The sequence below is a fragment of the Alosa alosa genome, chromosome 16 (genome assembly GCF_017589495.1).
Source record: "Alosa alosa isolate M-15738 ecotype Scorff River chromosome 16, AALO_Geno_1.1, whole genome shotgun sequence".
Taxonomy (NCBI): Eukaryota; Metazoa; Chordata; class Actinopteri; order Clupeiformes; family Clupeidae; genus Alosa; species Alosa alosa.
In genome coordinates this window covers 23,521,583-23,542,839 of record NC_063204.1, presented here as the reverse complement: position 1 = coordinate 23,542,839, position 21,257 = coordinate 23,521,583, and the positions used below count along the sequence as shown (strand labels likewise).

Genomic DNA, 21,257 nt, shown 5'->3' with positions numbered 1-21,257 from the left:
TTTAGCATTGTTCTTAGACCAGTAATTCTACAGACTTGCCTTTCAGGTCAACCCTGTTTCTATTTAATCATAAAATGAAGGATACATTAAGTGGAAATGGAAGTAATCTGCAAACACACACCTGGAATTTTGTAGAGCTTGCTGAGGATTGCACCTGAAAATGAAGAACATAATCACAAAATGCTTTAGGCACCTGCATTCCAAAATACATATTTTAAAATGAAATTCAAAAGATCGGCAAGTATACTAGATCCACAGATATGTTGTGTAATAAGAGTATAGAAGACAGCTGAGCCATAGAATCATTCCTTTTGACATTTAACATGCTAGGCTTTGCTTAGACATGGTGACCCTGAAAGAAATGGGGGGAGGGTTTCTTGGAGCTGTCACACAGCAAGTCCACATGTGGCCATGCAAGCTTCTGCATCCTGTTCTTACAGTATACGTGATATAACACACATCCCCAGAGGCCGACCCAACAGCCTGCTAGCGCTCTACAGAAGAGTCATTGGAGCTGACACCATAATGCATTCTTAAAAGCGGCCCTGATGAACTTCTCCCATTAATTTTAATTGGCCCAGACAGCTTAGAAGGGTGGGAACACTGGTTAGGGATCCATTTAGAATAGGCCAGGCTGACATCAGTCAAGACTTTAAAGAGAGAGAGAGACGAGGTTTGTGATTGGTGGTCCTCACCGTCCGTCACCATCTTGTCCAGTTCGGGGCTCAGGATGGCGTCCAGAGGCTCCTCCTGTAAGGGGCGTGAGCCACGTGCGGGGCCCGAGGGGTGGGCAGTGACCGAAGGGTGTTCCGAGAGACCCCCGATGTCCAGACCAGCTAAACATGGGACGCAGACAGGTCAACCATCAGTGTGTGTGTGTGTGTGTGTGTGTGTGTGTGTGTGTGTGTGTGTGTGTGTGAATTTTATTCAGCTCAAAAAGATTTGGATTCCTGCCAACCTCGCCCCGTCACGTCTACCCTACCCTTGCGACCTGCCAAACAAACAAGAAAAAAAGGTAGCAGAAAAAAAAGACGGGGAAAAGCCCTGTCACTTCTAAGAGGAGCCAATCACAGCTGACGAGCAATTTATTTTCAACTGGGTCTGAGGAGGAGAAGGGGGAGCGCGCGAGAAAAGAGAACAAGGAAGCGAATGCCAATCTCTCATGTTGTGGTGAAATAAGCTCTTTCTCGACGCGCACTTTTTTGCCTTTCTTTTGCTTTTTTTCTTCCATGACTCAAATTTTCAAAGAATAACAGGAACCTCATTTGTGTTGCCCGCTCGAGCATAGAAAAAAAAAAAAAAAGGGCCCATCAAAAAAAAAAAAGTCAAACTTTCATCATCTCATATCCTGTCCTATTACAAAAACGACGATGGCTTAATCAATGCTAAAACACAAGAAAACACAGCAGACAATTGCCACGATGATTAATCATAATAAACCTAGTTCTCGACTTCAAAGACGGAAAAGGGGTCCAGCCTTGATAGATCAGAGGCTGAGGGGGTGCCACGGCGACCTTGTCACAATGAACTTGAACTGCCTCGGAACGTCACAGACGCCACAAAAGAGCTCGAGTGGAGTCCTCACTCGGCCAGGTTTACAAAGCAAACATTTGCCTCCCTGCACTTTTGTTTGATGAGTGGACGAACCTCGGAGTCCCTTCCCAAGGGATCTTCATTAATGGCCAACGAATCTAACTAAACTAAACCAAACCGAATCCTGAGCCCCCACAGTGCCTTGTTTGTGAAATCAAACTCTGTGACCTTCTAAACCTGCCCCCCCCCCCCCCCCCCCCCCCCTGTGTCTCTCTCTCTCTCTCTCGCTCTCTCTCGCTCTCTCTCTCGCTCGCTCTCTCTCTCTCTCTCTCTCGCTCGCTCTCTCTCTCTCTCTCTCGCTCGCTCTCTCTCTCTCTCTCTCTCTCTCTCGCGCTCTCCTTTCGTCTACTCGAGTTTCTTCTGAGAAGGAGATTAGCACAAGTGCTCACCAAGAGGCTTCTAGAAAAGGCACCCTCTTAATTTACAACTTTAAAACATAGTGCAGGGGAAAGCTGCCCAAAGGCTTTTCTTAATCCTAACTGTTAAAAACCCCACGATGAAAACTGACCACAGACCAGTGATCTGTCTGCCCGGCAACCATCAACGTCCACATCTCCACTCCTGAACTACCATACTTCAATAACACTACATGAGCTAGTCCTGAATCACATTTGAAATTTAAATTATTGGAGAAAGTCATGGATTACACCCATATATGGCGAATACACTCATGTGTCATGAGAACAGTAACCAATCAGCCACATTAAAAACAATCCAAAGACAACACAAGCGTCGGTAGTATTGAAATAGCTGTCGTGAATTAGAACAAGCTACAGAAAGAGGAAGAAGAAAAGAAAAGAGAAGAGAGAGAGAGAGAGAGATCAACAAGACAGGGAGAGGAGGTGGAGGAGGATGGGTCGTAAGAAAAAATCACGTTTCTGTGTGTTTGTAGAGTGTTCAAGAGAGTCTGGGAGTGGGGTGTTAGGTCAGTAGATGGCCACAGGTAAAAAGGGTAGATGGGGTTAAAGCTCTACTCGAGAGATCCCACTATGGAGCTCTTACCCGAGCGGAGAGGAAGAGGCGGTCCCAACCTGGGAAAGGGCAGAAATCAAGACCCTCTGGGAACCCAAACCAAACAAACAAGAGAAACAAAACAAAGGAAAAACAAAATGAAAAATAAACAAAAGTTATTACAAAACAGATATAAAGAAGAAGAAAAAAATTCCAAAAAAAGCACACAACCAAAACATAAAGCATAAAGAGGGTGACCTAACAAACCAATATATAAAAACAGCCTAGGAGGAAAAAGAACCAAACTCAAAGCGCCATGACAAAAGCGTGAATGTGTGAAGTAGAACAGAAAAAAGGGCCATCTCACAGGGAGGAAAAAATGCAGACATGAGAGATGGAGGTGGGGGAGGTGGCGCGTCAGTGAGTGAAGAGTCAGTGCTTTTCTTCCAGGCTGCAGAAAGGACCCAAAGCCAGGAGCCAGCCTAAGCTTTGCACCATTGCAGGACTGAATGTTTGTGTGTGTGTGTGTGTCTGTGTGACTTTGTATAGGTATAACAAAAGTGATTTAGAGTGTGTGTGTGTGTGTGTGTGTGAATTTTATTCAGCTCAAAGATTTGGATTCCTGCCAACCCTGCCCCGTCACTGCCCTACCCTTTGCGACCTGCCAAACAAAACAAGAAAAAAAAAGGTAGCAGAAAAAAAAGACGGGGAAAGCCCCGTCACTTTAAGAGGAGCCAATCACAGCTGGACGAAAAATTTATTTTCAACTGGTCTGAGGGAGAGAAGGGGAGCGCGCGAAAAAAAAGAGAACAAGGAAGCTTAATGCCAATCTTCATGTTGTGGGTGAAATAAGCTCTTTCTCGATCGCGCACTTTTTGTTTTTTGCTTTTTTCTTCCATGACTCAAATTTTCAAAGAATAACAGGAACCCCATTTGTGTTGCCCGCCATAGAAAAAAAAAAAAAAAAAAAAAAAAAAAAAAGGGCCCATCAAAAAAAAAAGTCAAACTTTCATCATCTCATATCCTGTCCTATTACAAAAACGATGGCTTAATCAATGCTAAAACACAAGAAAAACACAGCAGACAATTGCCAATGATGATTAATCATAATAAACCTAGTTCTAATTTCAAAGACGAAAGGGGTCCAGCCTTGATAGATCAGAGGCTGGGGTGCCACGGGCACTTTGTCACAATGAACTTGAACTGCCTCGAACGCCACAGACGCCACAAAAGATTCTCGAGTGGAGTCCTCACCGCCAGGCTTACAAAGCAAACATTTGCCTCCTGCACTTTTTTGTTTGATGAGTGGACTAACCCTCGAGTCCCTTCCCAAGGGGATCTTCATTAATGGCCAAATCTAACTAAACTAAACCAAACCTAATCCTGAGCCCCCACAGTGCCTTGTTTGTGAAATCAAACTCTGTGACCTTTCTAAACCTGCCCCCTCCCGTTTGTGTCTCCCTCTCTCTCTCTCGCCTCCTCTCTCGGCTCTCCTCAGCCGCCACTGCTCTCTCTCTCTCGCTTCCTCTCTCTCTCTCTCGCGCCTCTCTCTCTCTCTCTCTCGCGCCTCCTTCGTCTACTCGAGTTTCTTCTGAGAAGGAGATTAGCACAAGTGCTCACCAAGAGGCTTCTAGAAAAGGCACCCTCTTAATTTACAACTTTAAAACATAGTGCAGGGGAAAGCTGCCCAAAGGCTTTTCTTAATCCTAACTGTTAAAAACCCCACGATGAAAACTGACCACAGACCAGTGATCTGTCTGCCCGGCAACCAAACGCCCACATCTCCAATTCTGAACTACCATAATTTCAATAACACTACATGAGCTAGTCCTGAATCACATTTGAAATTTAAATTATTGGAGAAAGTCATGGATTACACCCATATATGGCGAATACACTCATGTGTCATGAGAACAGTAACCAATCAGCCACATTAAAGCAATCAAAGGCAACACAGCGTGCGTGTGTGAAATAGCTGTCGTGAATTAGAACAAGCTACAGAGAAGAGGAAGAGAAAGAAAGAAAAGAGAGAGAGAGAGAGAGAGAGAGATCAACAAAGACAGGGGAGAGGAGGTGGAGGAAGTGGGTCATGCAGAAAAATACGTTTCTGTGTGTTTGTAGGTGTTACAAGAGGCGGTCTGGGAGTAGGGTGTTAGGTCGAAGTAGCCACAGGTAAAAAGGGTAGATGGGGTAAAGCTCTACTCCGAGAGAGAGATCCACTATGGAGGCTCTTACCGAACGGAGAGGAAGAGCGGTCAACCTGGAAAGGGCAGAAATCAAGACCTACGGGAACCCAAGCCAAACAAACAAGAAACAAAAACAAAGGAAAAAACAAAATGAAAAATAAACAAAGTTATTACAAAACAGATATAAAGAAGAAGAAAAAATTCCAAAAAAGCACACAACCAAAAACATGAAGCATAAAGGGTGACCTAGCAAACCAATATATAAAAACAGCCTAGAGGAGGAAAAGAACCAAACTCAAAGACGCCATGACAAGCGTGAATGTGTGAAGTAGACAGAAAAAGGGCCATCTCACAGGGAGGAAAATGCAGACATGAGATGGAGGTGGGGGAGTGAGCGCGTCAGTGAGTGAGCGAGGAGTCAGTGCTTTTCTTCCAAGGCTGCAGAGAAGGAGCCAAGCCAGGAGCCAGCCTAAGCTTTGCACCATTGCAGGACTGAATGTTTGTGTGTGTGTGTGTGTCTGTGTGACTTTGTATGGGTATAACAAAGAGTGATTTAGAGGTGTGTGTGTGTGTGTGTGTGTGATTTTGTGAGGGTGTAACAAAGCAAGCGAGTGAGTGTGTGAGCAGTCATTGTGAGTGAGTGAGCAGTCATTGTGAGTGAGTGACAGTGTGTGTGTGTGTGTGTGTGTGTGTGTGTGTGTGTGCGTAGTGGTAGAGGGCAGTGGAGGGGGAAACCATCTACCTGTATCCTGGCCTGGCTTGCCCAGGTTGTCTGAGAGCATCCCCAGCAGGTCGTCATCAGAACCCAGCACCAGGTCCGCTAGCGGATCCTCCCCTGCCTGGGCTGCAGAGTGAGAGGATAGGCAGACGCCTCGGCTGAGCTTGGGCACCATCACACATCAACACACTGTGCTACCCTCAAAACGAGCCGAAGCTCTATAATCTGATGCCAATTAGAACTCGTTTATAACTAAAAAATGGGACTCTCAAATGTCACGTTGTGCACACATGAATACTGACCAAGCCTGAGAGGGTGTTTACATGGTGCTTTGGCTAATGGGAGAGAACATTATTACAGACAGAAGAACTGATCTCCATGAGCTTTCTGTCTGGGTTCAGACACACACATATCCAAGGGTGAAAACAGGGGCAGAGGTTTGCAGAGAGAAAGAAAAAAACAGAAAAGAAAGGACAGAGAAACGGAAAAAAGAAAGAAAAAGGACAGAGTGGGGCAAGGGCAGTGCAGTTGAGTCCTTTACGTGTCATAGGGAGATTTAGGGTCACCGAGGATGGACAAGGCTAAAATGCTCATATCTAAAAATAGCCAGGATGATTGTTGATCAAAATGCAAGGCCTGGATGTCTGCTTGCTCTTTTCTGATCGTGGTCGATCCTTGGCAGAAGAATTGCTACTGGCAAGTTTTCAAATGGCTGAAACCAACAGACTTTATATAAAGGCTTGTTGAAAAATGTGCGTATGTGTATGTTTATGTCCTCAGAAGTGCAAGATTGTGTAAGGTCAACTTGGAGCTGAGGATCACCATCAACAGAAGTGTGTGTGTGTTTGTGTGTGTGTGTGTGTGTATGTGTGTGTGTGTATAGGGTGAGGGTGAACCGAACTCAATATGAGGAGACATGGGGGAGTAGATGAGTGTTAAAACAATAACAGAACATCACTCTTTCTTCTTTGGTCTTTCTTTCTTTCTTTCTTTGCATTCCCTCTCAGAGCGAGGCAGGTCGGAGGTCACACACACTGGGCATGCACCCACAACTAACAGTTAACAGCCTACATTCACCTCCACAACCCAGAACTTAGGCCTAGAGTAAAGTAGACTCACATGTTGGGCCAAGATATCTGTCTTAATCTTTAAAAACAGCCTCAAGCGTTTCTTCTGAATTTGTTAGTGTAGCAGTTAGCGACTGCACACAAATATAACATGCATCTGAATTTCTGTAATCAAAAGAGTGCTCAGGCAGGGATTTCTGTCTGTGCTACTGATGTTGCTACCAGTGTGTGCTTGCTCACTGGAGAGGCAGAGGCTGGGGTGAGGGAGGGAGGGGGTACAAGGAGCGTATCCCCTACATCGCCACTGACAGATAAGACCTGACGGCTCAGCGCCTGAGGAGACGTGGCCGCCGTCTTCCAACACAGATGTGTGTGTGTGTGTGTGTGTGTGTGTGTGTGTGTGTGTGTGTGTGTGTGTGTGTGTGTGTGTGTGTGTGTGTGTGTGTGTGTGTGTATACTCATAGAGGCCCTTGTCTTCTGTGTGAATACAGTCATGAGAAAAAGCGAGAGGGAGAATGGAGTAGATACAGGAAGGGAGGGAATAAGAAATGGAAGGGAAGAGGAGAGGGAACGAGGGAGAGAGGGAGGAAGAGACAGAGAGGTGTAGGATGGAAATAGAATAGATAGAAAAGATAGAATAAGGAGAGAGAGAAAAATTCAGCAAAGGGGAAACTATCCCGTCATGGAGCGAGGAGGCAGCTGAGAAAGAAGATATATATGAAAGTATATGAAAGAGAAAGAGAAAGAAAAAGAGAGAAAGAGAGAGAGAGGGGGAGAGAGAGGGGGAGAGAGAGAGAGCAAAATAAAGGAGGAGAGAAATTAAATTCTAAGGACTAGAGAGAGCATAGACAGAGAGACACACTGATGGACATACGCAGTGTGCGGGTCTTGGTGGAGCCCGGCGTGGCGGTGGTGCTGCTGCTCCCGGTTGCCGTGGCGCTGAGCAGCGGGTCACAGGAGGGGTCCAGGAAGCGACTAATGGCACTGGGGGGTTTGGTCTCGGCGAGGATGGCCCCGTGGTCATGGATCAGAAGTCCGGGCTCCAGGGCCTGCCTGCTCTGCTTGCTCTTGTCCAGCAGTTCCTTCCCAAAGAAGGCTTCCTAATGGAACACACCATAAACACACACTGCTTAGCAACATCATCTTCACAAACACATGAAAAATCATATCATATACTCAACACAGAATCTTGAGTGATTTCTTTGTCTTACTTTCCATCCAGGGTGAAGAGCAAACTGCACTTCAGTGCTTCTCAAATACGTTGTGCAGCTTACAACTTCAACCTAGTTTAGGTGTCCTTGTGGCTCTGCCACCAGCTCAAATGAAAATTTCATTTTTTTAATAATGAAAATGTGTTAGAGAAACTCTTTTCCAGTGAATTATGCTAAGCTACACTAACAGAGTAGGGCTGGGTTATTGCACGCACAGAAGCGAAGACTATATATTCTCTTAGGTAACTCTGCGGTAGATACATGCGATACATGAGATAATTTCCCATGTGTACGTGCACCTTTAAGTTGTGGTCCAGCAGACTAATATCATAAACTGCGTGAGGCTGAGAGGCTCTGGGGGGGCTCTGACAAACCCAATGCACACCAAAAAAGAGACGCTGAACAAGGCGCTCGGTCCTAAGATGCTTTCTGCTACATTATGTTCCGAGTTGAGCGAGACACTGACGTACCGGGACGTGAACATCTGTCAGGAGGCCGAGGGACCACCGAAAGTGACGTGCCAAGGCGCAACGCACAGTGCAAAAAAAAAAAAAAAAAAAAACCTGTTTGTGTGCACGCTGCGGCGCAGTGCCCGTAAGGCACATAACACGCCCGATCCAAGACTACTTGTTCAAGTAAAGCTGAAAGCACTCGCCCCGGTGAAAGGCTATGACGCAGAGGCTCAGCTACTGGCGGAGGTGACTACTCCCCGTTGCGCTGAAACATTAAAAGCGTAATGCGCTGGGATGCTGAATTATTCACGGGCTGCCGTTGCTCCGGCAAAGACCTTTGAGTTTCATTCCCCAAGTCTCGCTGAACAAGCCAGTGGATAAGTGACAGCTGGCGCGCTAAATGCATGGCTGCCTCGCCAGCGCTGAGCATGATTGTCTTTCTTTGAGAGGTGCCGGCCTAGCACAGCATTTCATAGGCCTGGCCATCTCATTTCCACTACTCTACCATCACCATGCACATTCCATCTATGCACGACGACAGGCAGACCTACATCTTCAAAAGAATGTGTGAAGTATTGGGGGAGGGCCTGTTGTTGCAGGTATGAGGTAAAGGAGGAGTTATGCCTTCTGGGTGGAGGAGGAACAGTACCTGCATCCAGGGGCAGGAGAGAGGTACCTACCTATAGGTGTAAGGAGGTGGTGCTGTATAATACTCGGGGGATGGGTAGTGGGGGAGTGTCTGGAGTCATAAAGGATTTGGGAAGGAATCACATCAACAGTTTGGCTTTGAGGAGGGAGAGCGGTACCTGGAGATAGGAGGGGAAGGCCTCCTCCAGCTGCGTCTTCTTCCTCCTGTATTTCTTTTTCTTCTCCAGGGCCTCTGTAGGGGGCGCCGTCTCGTCCACGGGGGTGTCGGGTTCATTCCAGCCTGAGGGGAGAGAGCGTGTGCTTGTGAGAGAGAGAGAGAGAGAGTGTGTGTGTGCGTGTGTGTGTTAGTCACAGTATGTGTTAGCACTTAATCTTCTCTCCCAGAGATGGTAAACTCCCCTGTTGAGAGCAGTCAACAAACGCACAAACATACAACCCACCAAGTGTCACAGGTAGATTCACACATACACGCACACATACTGTGTAAGGCATAACAAAGTGATTCATGGCCTACCCTCCTCTTTCCCCACAGGATTGTCGTTGAGCGAGCCAGACGAGTCCTTCCTGCTCAGGGATCGTTTGCCTTTGCCTTGGCCGGTTCGACTCCTCTGACGGACCATAAACCCACCAATACCTGCCGATCGAGAGGAGAGAAGAAATAGGGAGAGAGAGAGAGAGAGAGAGAGAGAGAGAGAGAGAGAGAGAGAGAGAGAGAGAGAGAGAGAGAGAGAGAGATAGACAGACAGAGGGAGAGAGAAAGAGGGAGTGAGTGAGAGAGAGGAGGAATAACGTGGACGTTAAGCAGAGCAAACAGGAGCCTCAACCAGGTTGATTAATGGAGAGCAGGATTAATAATGTGAGCCACTGACAGTGAAATCCTGGAATTAATCTCCATTCGTCACCATGAGCCATGGCTAGGGGGGCTGCAGCTGGCCCATTCATCTTCCCAATCTTCTCTTGCTTCCACTCTACTCTACCTCTTCCTGTCTCCCTCTCTCCCTCTTTCCACTTCTCTGCTCTACCTCGCTCCCCCTCCCTCCCATCTCTTCCTCTCTTTTCATCAGCCCCACTGCTTCCCTCTGTTCTCTGATCGGTGTGAGGCCGCTCCAGAAATAGGATCACCTGAGAAATGGGGTCTCTTCGGTGAGCGCGGAGAAAGAGTGCGCATGAGCAGACGTCTCATGGTTGCACCATTACGCACACCTATCTGTTTCTGCACATGGGTGCACACACTCCTTCACACACATGTGCACACACACTCCTTCACACACATGCGCACGCACGCACACACACACACACACACACACACACACACACACACACACGTAAAGCCCATCTCAGACCATGCTTGAACGCAATTTTAATAAACGGCTGAGCACGAAGCCACTTTCCACCAGCACAAAGATGACTTTCCACTGCAGCCTCAACACTCCTCCTGCCCCCACACACAGCCCTTAGGCCACGGAGACCCGCAAACCAGGCTGAACATGTGGCTTTTTAATTTGCAGCTAAATAAAATGTGATTTATATTATAATGAGCACACCATGCCATAACAAGTCCATAATATGACGTGACATGAAACACAAGCCGCGCACATTTACGGCCGGCGTTTATTAAGAGACATCGCTACCAAGAAACACAGCGCACGCAGCTATTATATCCTTGCTCTCTTGTCTGCGTCGTGACGTGACAAATGGGCAGTAATAAAAGAATCTTTACTAAACTGTTTGCTGTTATGAGACTGGCTGTTCAAGAAATCTTAATGTAGTCGTGATGCTATACCTATTCATGACAGATCTGGAATCTGTCCTTAGATTCAACTTTTATCGGAGACCACAGGAAAGCAGTTTAGCATCAGCTCCAGTTCTGCTGGTGTTGTTAAGGTTTGAGCTAAGGGGGGTGTATTGGGGGGAGCAGCCATAAGACCAGAACAGGTAGCCAGGGTGAGGGAAAGAGCAGTGACTCAATGCTGACTCCATGATGGTCATTTCAGCTCACTGTCAGTGTCCATTTTTGTTAGCCATTGCAGGGTCACTGCTCTCTGCATTCACAGGACAGGAAAAGACAGGAAAATGAGACCAACGGACTTGAATGAAATCCTCTCGTGCTCGCGCACGCAAACACACACACACACTCCAGTTCTGCTGGTGTTGTTAAGGTTTGAGCTAAGGGGGTGTATTGGGGAGCAGCCATAAGACCAGAACAGGTAGCCAGGGTGAGGGAAAGAGCAGTGACTCAATGCTGACTCCATGATGGTCATTTCCAGCTCACTGTCAGTGTCCATTTTTGTTGGCCATTGCAGGGTCACTGCTCTCTGCATTCACAGGACAGGAAAAGACAGGAAAATGAGACCAACGGACTTGAATGAAATCCTCTCGTGCTCGCGCACGCAAACACACACACACACCATCGTCAGGGAGAACTACTGTATTGCAACCACAATGAAGCTCATTCTCTTCCCAACACCCACACAGAAGAAAAAAAATTATAATAATATTCGGTAGCTCTGCATCCACAACCCAGAGCCACTGATTCAGCGATTGAGACGAGAAACGGATGTAAAGTAAGCTGATAGCAGACTGAGCTTCCGTGCACAAGTCTATGTTTTAGTGTGCTAGTGTTTGGTCACGTGCTATAGTATTCCGCAACACTTTTGTGGTCACACGTGTTGCGTGCACTTGAGAAGATAGCAAGACCTCCCAAAAATGAGACTGGTATACAAAGACTACATGCCACAGCTATGTACGAATACCAAAGATTGTGTGTGTGTGTGTGTGTGTGTGTGTGTGCACGCGCATGTGTGTGTCTGTGAGACAGGCTGCCAGCTGCATCTGTCTGAGCAACTGTGTACCCATCAGGGCACTGAATGGAGACAAGACACTCCGAGGGGAGCACCATCCACCCCCAACCCCCCTTTAAAAAAGCAGAAGTAAATGGAGGAAGGAAGAAATGGAGCACTGCCTCCTGAGGAGAGGAGATTATGCTGAGAGAGAGAGAGAGAGAGAGAGAGAGAGAGAGAGAGAGAGAGAGAGAGAGAGAGAGAGAGAGAGAGAGAGAGAGAGAGAGAGAGAGAGAGAGAGAGAGAGAGAGAGAGAGAAAGAGAGAGAGAGAGAGAGAGAGAAAGGAGTGCTCCTCATTCAGGGGGCTTTAAAGAGCAGTGCACTGTGGGACGCTACTTAGGGTTTGCGCCATTTCACAGTCCAGTGGAGCTGTTCTCTCTGATAAGTGCACTTCTCCATACCTCCACCCTTTCTCTCTCTCTTTCTCTCTCTCTCCCTCAGTCTTTCCCTGCTTCTGTCCATCTTGCTCTCAAATCACTTTACTTCTTGCTAATTCTCTCTCTTCGCTGCCCCTTCCTGTCCACTCTGCCCTGTCTCTTACCTGGCCGATATGGCTTCCTCTTCCTCTTCTTGTTGCCGTCGGTGCCTTCCTCCCCCTTGACGTCAACCTCAGCAGGCTCTCGCTCGGGGCTGGAGTCAGACTTGCCTTCGCAGTCCAAAAGCAGGTCGCCCTCTGAACACACACAAACACACACACACAGGTGAGCTGGATCCAGTGAACAAACACACACAAATAGTTTTGCACTCCTAAGACCAGTGTCAGTGTCGGTGACGGGGTGTGTGTGTGTGCATGTGTGCGTGTGTGTGTGCGCGCATTTCAGAGTGCAAAAAAAACATGTTAGCAAACTCATGTGGCAATTGGTTACATTTACACCAACTCACCCAACCACACACTCACACTCCCATTCCCAGATACTGTACATGTGGCCCCTTCTAGTTCTCCTAATATAATTTTAATGAGAGGTCCTCTTACTCTGTATTGTGTGTGCATGTGTCTCTAGTCTTATGTTGTCTATGGCAAGTTCTTGCTAGCGTCATGCAGTGTGGAAAAATACCGTACAAGAGAGCTGGAGGGAGAGGGAATGTTTGTGTATGCATGTGTATGAATATTTGTCCATGCTTATGTGAATATATATTTGTGTGTGTGTGTGTGTGTGTGTGTGTGTGTGTGTGTGTGTGTGTGTGCAAACAAAGCAGTAGCATACAAAAAGCAGAGCCCATACACAGGCCTCCAGTCTAAATAAGCAGAGCTCATTATACATGGGCAGCCATTAGAGAAGCCCATCCACCTCCACTGGCCTCTCCAGGCAGTACTCGTGTGCTCAGAGAAGCCCTCCAATCACACAGGCCCCCCACGCGCCCCCTCCCCGCCTCCTATAGACCAAATGGCCCTCAGCATAAATAAGACATGAGTGTTTACCATGGAAGAAAAACACATCATGTGCATGTCTGCACCTGTCTGTCAACATCCATCCATCCATCCATCCATCCATCCATCCATCTCTTGCTCTGTAGCAGGACACACCCTAAATATGGAGGCTAGCGCCTGGCAGGGGGGTGAGGGGTTAAAACCATGGCCCAGTTCTGGGTTATTACCCCCTGCTTGCCCTCTCGGAGCTCTGCACTGATGGATAGGGGCGGGCAGTAATGCTGTTCGGCTGCCAAGGCACTGCGGCCCCCCCACCCATCACTCCCTTGCGCTCTCCCTGGGCTCAGAAATACCAGGGCAGGTGTAATTTGCTGACTGCTGTTTTCAAAGCCTTTCTTCCCTCTCCAAGTCAAATTCATTACATGCTGCCCTCCACACACCTACCCTCCCCACCACCACCCCACCGCCCACTTCCTCTTACTCTCATTTTCTTTTGCTTTTTTCACTCTCATTGCCTTCCCTACCTCCATTTCTCACTCTCATTTTTTTTCTCTCTCAATATCAATATCATCAATAATATCATACATATTATCACAATAACAACACACACACACACACGAGAAAGTTGAGATTTTCATGCTTTCTAATCAATTAATTTTACTGTTAGTTTTACCAATCCACCTCTTTGCGACTTAATTCTCCAAATTCATCTTTCCCCTCTTCTTTCCTCTCTCACTTGCTCTCCACTTTGAAAACTCTGCTTAGTAATTCAAGAGGGCTTAGATGCCTTGAAGTTCCTAAACATGTTCGTTGCCTTCCCAAATCACTAGAGGAGTGGAATTCAAAGTGCCTGGGAGCAACATGCGGTCAAAGCCTCTCAGCATGGTGGAAGAAAATGGCCAACTATTATTCTGTGTGTGTGTGTGTGTGTGTGTGTGTGTGTGTAAGTAATTCACTGAATCAGCACAGTGCAAATTTCTTGATCCGTAACTGACTCAAGAAAACGACCAAACAAATCCACAAAATAACAAAAGCTTGGTCTTGAAAAGCACATACCCGCACAACCACATACTGCTCAATAAACAACCAAACAAACAAAACACAAACAAAACTAATCGGATTAACACAAAGCAATGGAAAGTCCTATGTGTATTTATGTGTTTGTGTGTATTTGTGAGTGTGAGTGTGAGTGTGAGTGTGAGTGTGAGTGTGAGTGTGAGTGTGAGTGTGAGTGTGAGTACCTCGGCTGTCGTACAGGTCCCCGTCGCGGGACAGCTCGGACATGGGGTCCGGTGGGGTCTGGAGCACGGCCACGCTGTTCTGGTTGATGATCTTGAGCTTGAGTTTGGGTTTGGGCCGGCGTCGCCGTGGTGCCGGGGCAGAGAGCCTCGCAGCTGGTTCCAGGCCCGACTGGGCCAGACACACACCGGCCCCAGCATACACGCCTTTTGGCACTCTGGGAGGAGGGGGACAGAGGGTCACGCATGATGGCTCATTCAGGGTTGGTCATTACAATGAGGCCTTAACAATAACTGAATGGTGAATAGTGTGAGAACACCACTAGCCCAGCCACATTCAAGAGAGGGTACAAATCCAAAAATCTAAACAAGTCTGTGTGTGTGTGTGTGTGTGTGTGTGTGTAAACATTATCAAAAACACAAGCTGTGGGGTTTCCAGTTTCACCTGGCTCTTTCACTTTGGTGATGATTTGTGCTACGATGGGAGACTCGATCCGATCACTGAGTGTCACCGTCACGCCACCTGGGTAGGCAATAAACACACACATACACACACACATTAGTCCTGATAGCCTGCATATGGGAGCGTCATGATTAGCGGCGAGTCGAGGGGGAGAAAGACCGGAACAGGTTGCTGAGCGATTTGAATTTCCAACCATCTGCTTTTTTTAATGAATCTCTCAAACGTTTCAACTCCAGTCAAGCTCCATTGACCACAATACCAGAGCTGGGCCTTCCTGTCCATGTCATTAACAGGAACGAAATAAAAACAGTGCCATCCCTTTAAAAAGAAATAACGGACATTGCATTGCACTCTATGGAAGGATATTACATTACATGGCATCATATGACAAGGCATCATGTTGCATTGGCTCACAGTGGTCAATCTTCACTCCCTCCATGACACACTACAGCCATTATGACCACAGGAGTAAATCGGAGTAAAGTATTACAGGTGTTAGAGAATCACCTGGAGAGAGCTCACTAATGGGCAGTATAATGTATCTCAGTGCAACAGGATGTTGTGGGATAGCTGTGCGTGTGGGTGTGGGGGCGTTGGTGTACTGACCTTGGCCTGACGCCAAGGCAGGCTGCACACATGGAGAAGTCGTGAACTATCGCCCCACAAGTGCCTTCCACCCCTCAATAGTGTTCAGACCCTGACACGAGGCGTGGACCCACCTGGGAGAGACAGCACGCACACACACACAAACAAACACACACACACAATCCAAAGCATACACTCAAACACGTGGACACACACACACACACACAATCCAATGCATACATCCACAAACATGAACACACACACACACACACACACACACACAGGGGGACACAAAAGACAGGGGACAAATGTTTAGCAGATGCGAGGCATGCCAATAATTTGCTAATTGGAAAGTAGCATGATTAGCCCGGCGGTGAAATACGGCCGCTGCATCCGGTTAGTGACGGGCGCAACATCCAGAGCAGCTGTCCTCAGCTAACCTTGTCAGGGCTACTACAGGAGCAGAGGAGGGAGGGGGGACAGAGACAGAGAGAGAGAGAGAAAAGGAGAGAGATATTGACAGATAAGAGGAGGGATAGAGAGGGGGATATATTACTGACAGGTGGAAATTGAAAAAATGATGAAGGAGAGGAGAGCAAGAGGATTTGGTGTGTGCGGGGGAGTGAGTGAGATAGAAAAAAAAAGGGAAAGAGGGAAAAAAATGAGAAGAGAGGTATGACGAAAAAAAAAAACGAGAAATAGGGAAATGAGAACAGACATGGGGAATGGAGGGAGGTGGAGGCAGCGGAGGAGACAGAGTGTGTGTGTGTGTGTGTGTGTGTGTGTGTGGGATATTCACCTGTCACAGAGGCGGCACTGCAGAATGAGGTCGTCTCCTCATGGGTAGCCGCGACGCCATAACCGGGCACCTGCCACAGGCTGGCGCGAGGGGTCGCGATCTCGCGCAGTAGTTTAATTGCCACCACAGCACGCCCACCGCCGTGGTCCCTCAAGACTGTGTGCACCTTAGCTACCACACCTAGCACAGACACACGGAGAGACGGAAGAGTGCATGCTATTACTAATCAACAATAAAACACATCAGGTGGAGGACATAAAGCACATTGGGTGTGTGCCTGTCTGTGTGTAACACTGTGTGTGAGTGTGAGTTTTAGTGTTAGTGTGAGTGTGTTGTGTTCAGGAGTGAGAAATGGATAGATTTAATTAAAGACAACTAAATAAACAATTACATTTTTATTTAAAAGCAGTCAAGCAGAGGGAAAAGACAACAATTTGCAGAGACAAGAAAAGGAGGTGGATTTGATTGGTATAAATAAAAACACAGAAGAACAGGTGACAGTAAAACAGTGAGTAATTAAGTATGTGGGTGTACTTGGCAGGAGAGAGAGAGAGAGAGAGAGAGAGAGAGGGGAAGAGATGAAGAGATAGACAGAAAAGAGCCCGTCCTCAAACCAGCCATAACACACCAGCACTGCCCAGGAGGAATGAGAGAGCACACACACATCAACATCAAATGGTGATAGAGCACACACATCAACACAGGTGTGAATTAGCACTGTCAATAGTTTTTTTTTTTTTTAAATGTCAGTGCTTAAAAACAAACATTTCAAATGACTTTGGGTCAACTAACGCTGTGGATGAGTGTGTCTGTGTGCAGAGTAAAGCCTGCTTTGTTTGAACGGGGATTATATCTGACATTACACCAAATAAGCAGGAAATCCCTCACCATCTTGTTTAAAAACAGCTGCTAAATCCTAGCTAAAGATGAAGAGAGTGTGGAGTACTCACACACACACACACACACAGGGAGAAAGATACATAGATAAAGAGATTGATGATTGAAAGAGAGAGAGAAAGAGAGAGAGGGAGAGAGAGAGAGAAAGATAGGGTGAAAAGAGTTCAGAAAGTTCAGAATAGAGAGCATGAGGGCTGAGATTTGCTGTTAACAAACAGGAGGAGGCGTCCAATGCGTCCGTGCGTACGCATGTCCAACAAAAGTGAGAGCATAAAAACATAAAAGATGTGTGTTACAATGAGTGTTTATAGATCAGAGATATATATAGATATATATATAGATATATATGTATATATATATATATATATATATATAGATATATATATATATATATATATATTAAACAGACAGGCCAGGTCACAGTCCGCTTTACTGACTACAGAGACAGACAGACTTAAGACGGCCAGACTGCAGCAGACAGACACACTGGGGAGCGCCAGGGCTGCTGCTGCTGCTGCCACACCAAAGCCTCTGCTATTTCAGACTCAAGCTAACTAGGCCAGTAGCACAGAGGAAAGGCTCACCTATGTGTGTGTGTGCGCGCGTGTTTTATGATCACAGCAATTTTTAAGTGTGAGTAAGCACATCAGATATACTAGTGAGAGTCCGTTATTTAAAGTGCAAGATCAGGAATGCCAGAATAAGTGTATTATATGCCATATGCTTTGCAAACATAATGTGTGTGTGTGTGTGTGTGTGTGTGTGTGTGTGTGTGTGTGTGTGTGTGTGTGTGTGTATGGATATTTCATACCACTTGCACTTCCAGCTGCCTTTGGGCACATTCTGTAGGGGCGGGTCCAGGCAGTAGGTGTGGTAGCTGATGTCACAGTCATCGCATAGCAACAGACGCCCGGGATCGGTCGCCTGTCCACATGCCTCGCACACTGTGCACTCTAAACAGCGCCAGCCTTTACTCAGCACCACCTTAGTGATCTGGAGAAGAAAAACACACACACACACACACACACACACGCAGAGCAGAAGGAATCAAAAGTTATAAGTCAAATGTTAAGCCTCCAACCTCACCAGTATTTACACAGCTGGACAGAATCCATGTAGGATCATGACAGAGAGAGGAGGTGAAACACGTGCTGAGCGCGCGCATGTGTGTGTGTGTGTGTGTGTGTGTGTAGATGGTGGGTCAGTGAGGAGTTATTTGTCAGAAGGACAGAGGGGGTATTTGCAGATCAATAGAGCACAAACGAAAGGATAAATCAGCCTCTCCGCATCAGCTGCATTGTCCTCGTCCACCTCTGTCTCAAATTCCATATTCTTGCCTGTCATCACCACACCCCACATTTACACATCTAACATCCTACCTGCCCTCCCCAACATTACACCTCTCTCTAATGGGTGGGATGGTGTTGTGTGTGTCTCTGTGTGTATGTGTGTGTCTTTGTGTCTCAGCACATGTAACCTGTTGCTGTGGTTTCCCATATTACACATTAGCCAATATTTCCTTTCTCAAGCTACCACCTTCTTTCTGGCCTGACATCACACAATAAGTAAAACAACATTATAAATACTGAAGTGGGATCTGGAGTGAGTAAAACCAGATCTGTGTTGAGGACTGGACCCAGGAATTGCATTTCCACAAACTCCACACAGGTGTATTTCATTGGGCAGGGCGCCACCATCTGTAATCAGATGATCTGTTTTATTGATTGATAAACAAGGTCCGAATTGTCCGCCGTGGCATAGACGGATTAACGCGATGGTTTCCACGCCATCGCCCACCGAGACGCCGCTTCTCCGCTTAATCGATCGCCCTGGCGGCTCAGATAATGATTGACACGCTGAGGGAGAAGGGAAGCCCAGTGCCCGTCCAAATCAGCCCCGCCCCCCGCTCCCGTAATGAGCTCCCGCAGCCGCCACCGCAAGCTCAATCACCACCGCATCCACCAAGAGTCCCTGGATCTACGCCACAACTAATTGCACGTTACCGGTAAATGATGACATGGAGGCAAAAAATGATTTGCATAAATCAAATGTTATATTTAGAAGGTTGTCCATCACAAATCGGTTACAACTGACATCTGTATCGAGAAGGTGGTCTTTTATTCTGGTGCGATGATACATTTTATATCATCAATAATGACCAACAATAATAATAATAATTGGTCATCAATAATAATAATAATAATAATAATAATAATAATAATAATAATAATAATACAGAGGGGTATTTGCAGATCAATAGAGCACAAACGAAAGGATAAATCAGCCTCTCCGCATCAGCTGCATTGTCCTCGTCCACCTCTGTCTCAAATTCCATATTCTTGCGCCACACATCACCACACCACATTTACACGAACATCCTACCTGCCCTCCCCAACATTACACCTCTCTCTAATGGGTGGGATGGTGTTGTGTGTGTCTCTGTGTGTATGTGTGTGTCTTTGTGTCTCAGCACATGTAACCTGTTGCTGTGGTTTCCCATATTACACATTAGCCAATATTTCCTTTCAAGTTACCACCTTCTTTTCTACAATGACATCACACAATAAGCAAAAACAACATTATAAATACTGAAGTGGATCTGAGTGAGTAAAACCAGATCTGTGTTGAGGACTGACTCCAGGAATTGCATTTCCACAAACTCCACACAGAGGCATTTCATTGGGCAGGGCGCCTGGCCATCTGTAATCAGATGATCTGTTTTATTGATTGGATAAACAAGGTCCGTGAATTGTCGCCGTGGCGACATAGACGTGACACCGCATGGCTCTGCGCTCACGTCCACCGGAGACGCGCTTCTCTCCGCCAATCGGATCGCCCTGCGGCTCAGATAATGATTGACACGCGGAGGAGAAGGAAGCCCAGTGCCTCCGGTCCAAATCAGCCCCGCCCCCGCCTCCCCGTAATGAGCTCCCGGCAGCCGTCACCGGCAAGCTCTCAATCACCACCGCTGGGCATCCGCGCCCGCAGCCCTGACGCCACACTAATTGCACGCGCGGTAAATGATGACATGGAGGCAAAAATGATTTGCATAAATCAAATGTTATATTTAGAAGGCTGTCCATCACAAATCGGGTTACAACTGACATCTGTATCGGAGAAGTGTGGTCTTTTTATTCTGGTGCGCATGATACATTTAATAATAATAATACCAATAATAATAATAATAATAATAATAATAATAATAATAATAATAATAATAATAATAATAATAATAATAATAATAATAACAACAACAACAACAACAACAACAACAACAATGACGACAGCTAAATTTATTATGGAGATGAATTGTTTGCAAAGTGTGTTCTGTTTTAAATAGACCATTGCTAAAGGATGGCTTTGGTTAATTCAGATTGTTTGATTGTGGGTGGGTTTTTTAAGGACAATCTCTGGCAGTAATGCTGACAATCAAGGAGTTTCTCTTTCACTGAAGTGAATAACCTATATAATAAAGATCTCGCACTTGACCCACAAATCCTCCATTACACTCTCTCGAGATGCTCTGAGAGCAGCACTGTCTAGTGTCTATACCACAAGGGGGTTGGGTTTAAATGGCACTGAGGCAAGGTACGACTCTGGATAAAGTAACATTTAATACTAGCCTGGAGATGACCTTTTAATTTAACATTAAACCCCCACACACACACACAGACTACGAGACAGTAGGGAATAGAGTAAAAAAATGAGAGTGAAATACTGGAAGGAAAGAGCGTTATATGTAGCCGGACGTTTGGCCATGACCCACTGAACTTGACCCTGTGTGCCGAGAACAGAGAGCATTATGGGATAAGTGTCGCGCGTGATGCTGGCAGCCAGCTTTATTCTGTCAGCAGCTCCTGCTCTGTGTGTGTGAGGGAGAGAGAATGAGCAAGTGAGCGAGTGAGGGAAGGAGAGAGAGACAGAGACAGAGAGTGAGAGTGCATGTGAGTGTCTGTGTGTGCATGTGTGTGCAGATGTGTGTATGTGTGTGCATGTGTGTGCAGATGTGTGCATGTGTGTGCAGATGTGTGTATGTGTGTGCAGATGTGTGTATGTGTGTGCAGGTGTGTGCAGGTGTGTGCAGGTGTGTGTCTGAGTGTCTGTGTGTGCAGGTGTGTGCATGTGTGTGCAGGTGTGTGCATGTGTGTGCATGTGTGTGTATGTATAAGAGTTAGTGAGGGAGTGAGTGTGAGTCTATGGTTTGTAAGAGAGTGTGTGAGTGGAGTGGGATTTAATGTG

The 21,257-nt window shown here is 46.6% G+C and overlaps 1 protein-coding gene across 1 annotated transcript in view; it reads right to left on the bottom strand.

The window, feature by feature from the left end:
* The window catches only part of kmt2ca (lysine (K)-specific methyltransferase 2Ca), a gene marked incomplete in the record, with an annotated part of 129,497 nt that overhangs the window by 29,823 nt on the left and 78,417 nt on the right, over positions 1-21,257 (bottom strand). Inside the window, 12 exon segments of the mRNA XM_048265884.1 lie at positions 122-154; positions 696-836; positions 4,780-4,827; positions 5,473-5,574; positions 7,390-7,615; positions 8,985-9,106; positions 9,341-9,460; positions 12,209-12,340; positions 14,278-14,492; positions 15,344-15,365; positions 16,122-16,301; positions 17,693-18,011. Of these exon segments, the coding sequence (XP_048121841.1) occupies positions 122-154; positions 696-836; positions 4,780-4,827; positions 5,473-5,574; positions 7,390-7,615; positions 8,985-9,106; positions 9,341-9,460; positions 12,209-12,340; positions 14,278-14,492; positions 15,344-15,365; positions 16,122-16,301; positions 17,693-18,011 (1,660 nt within the window).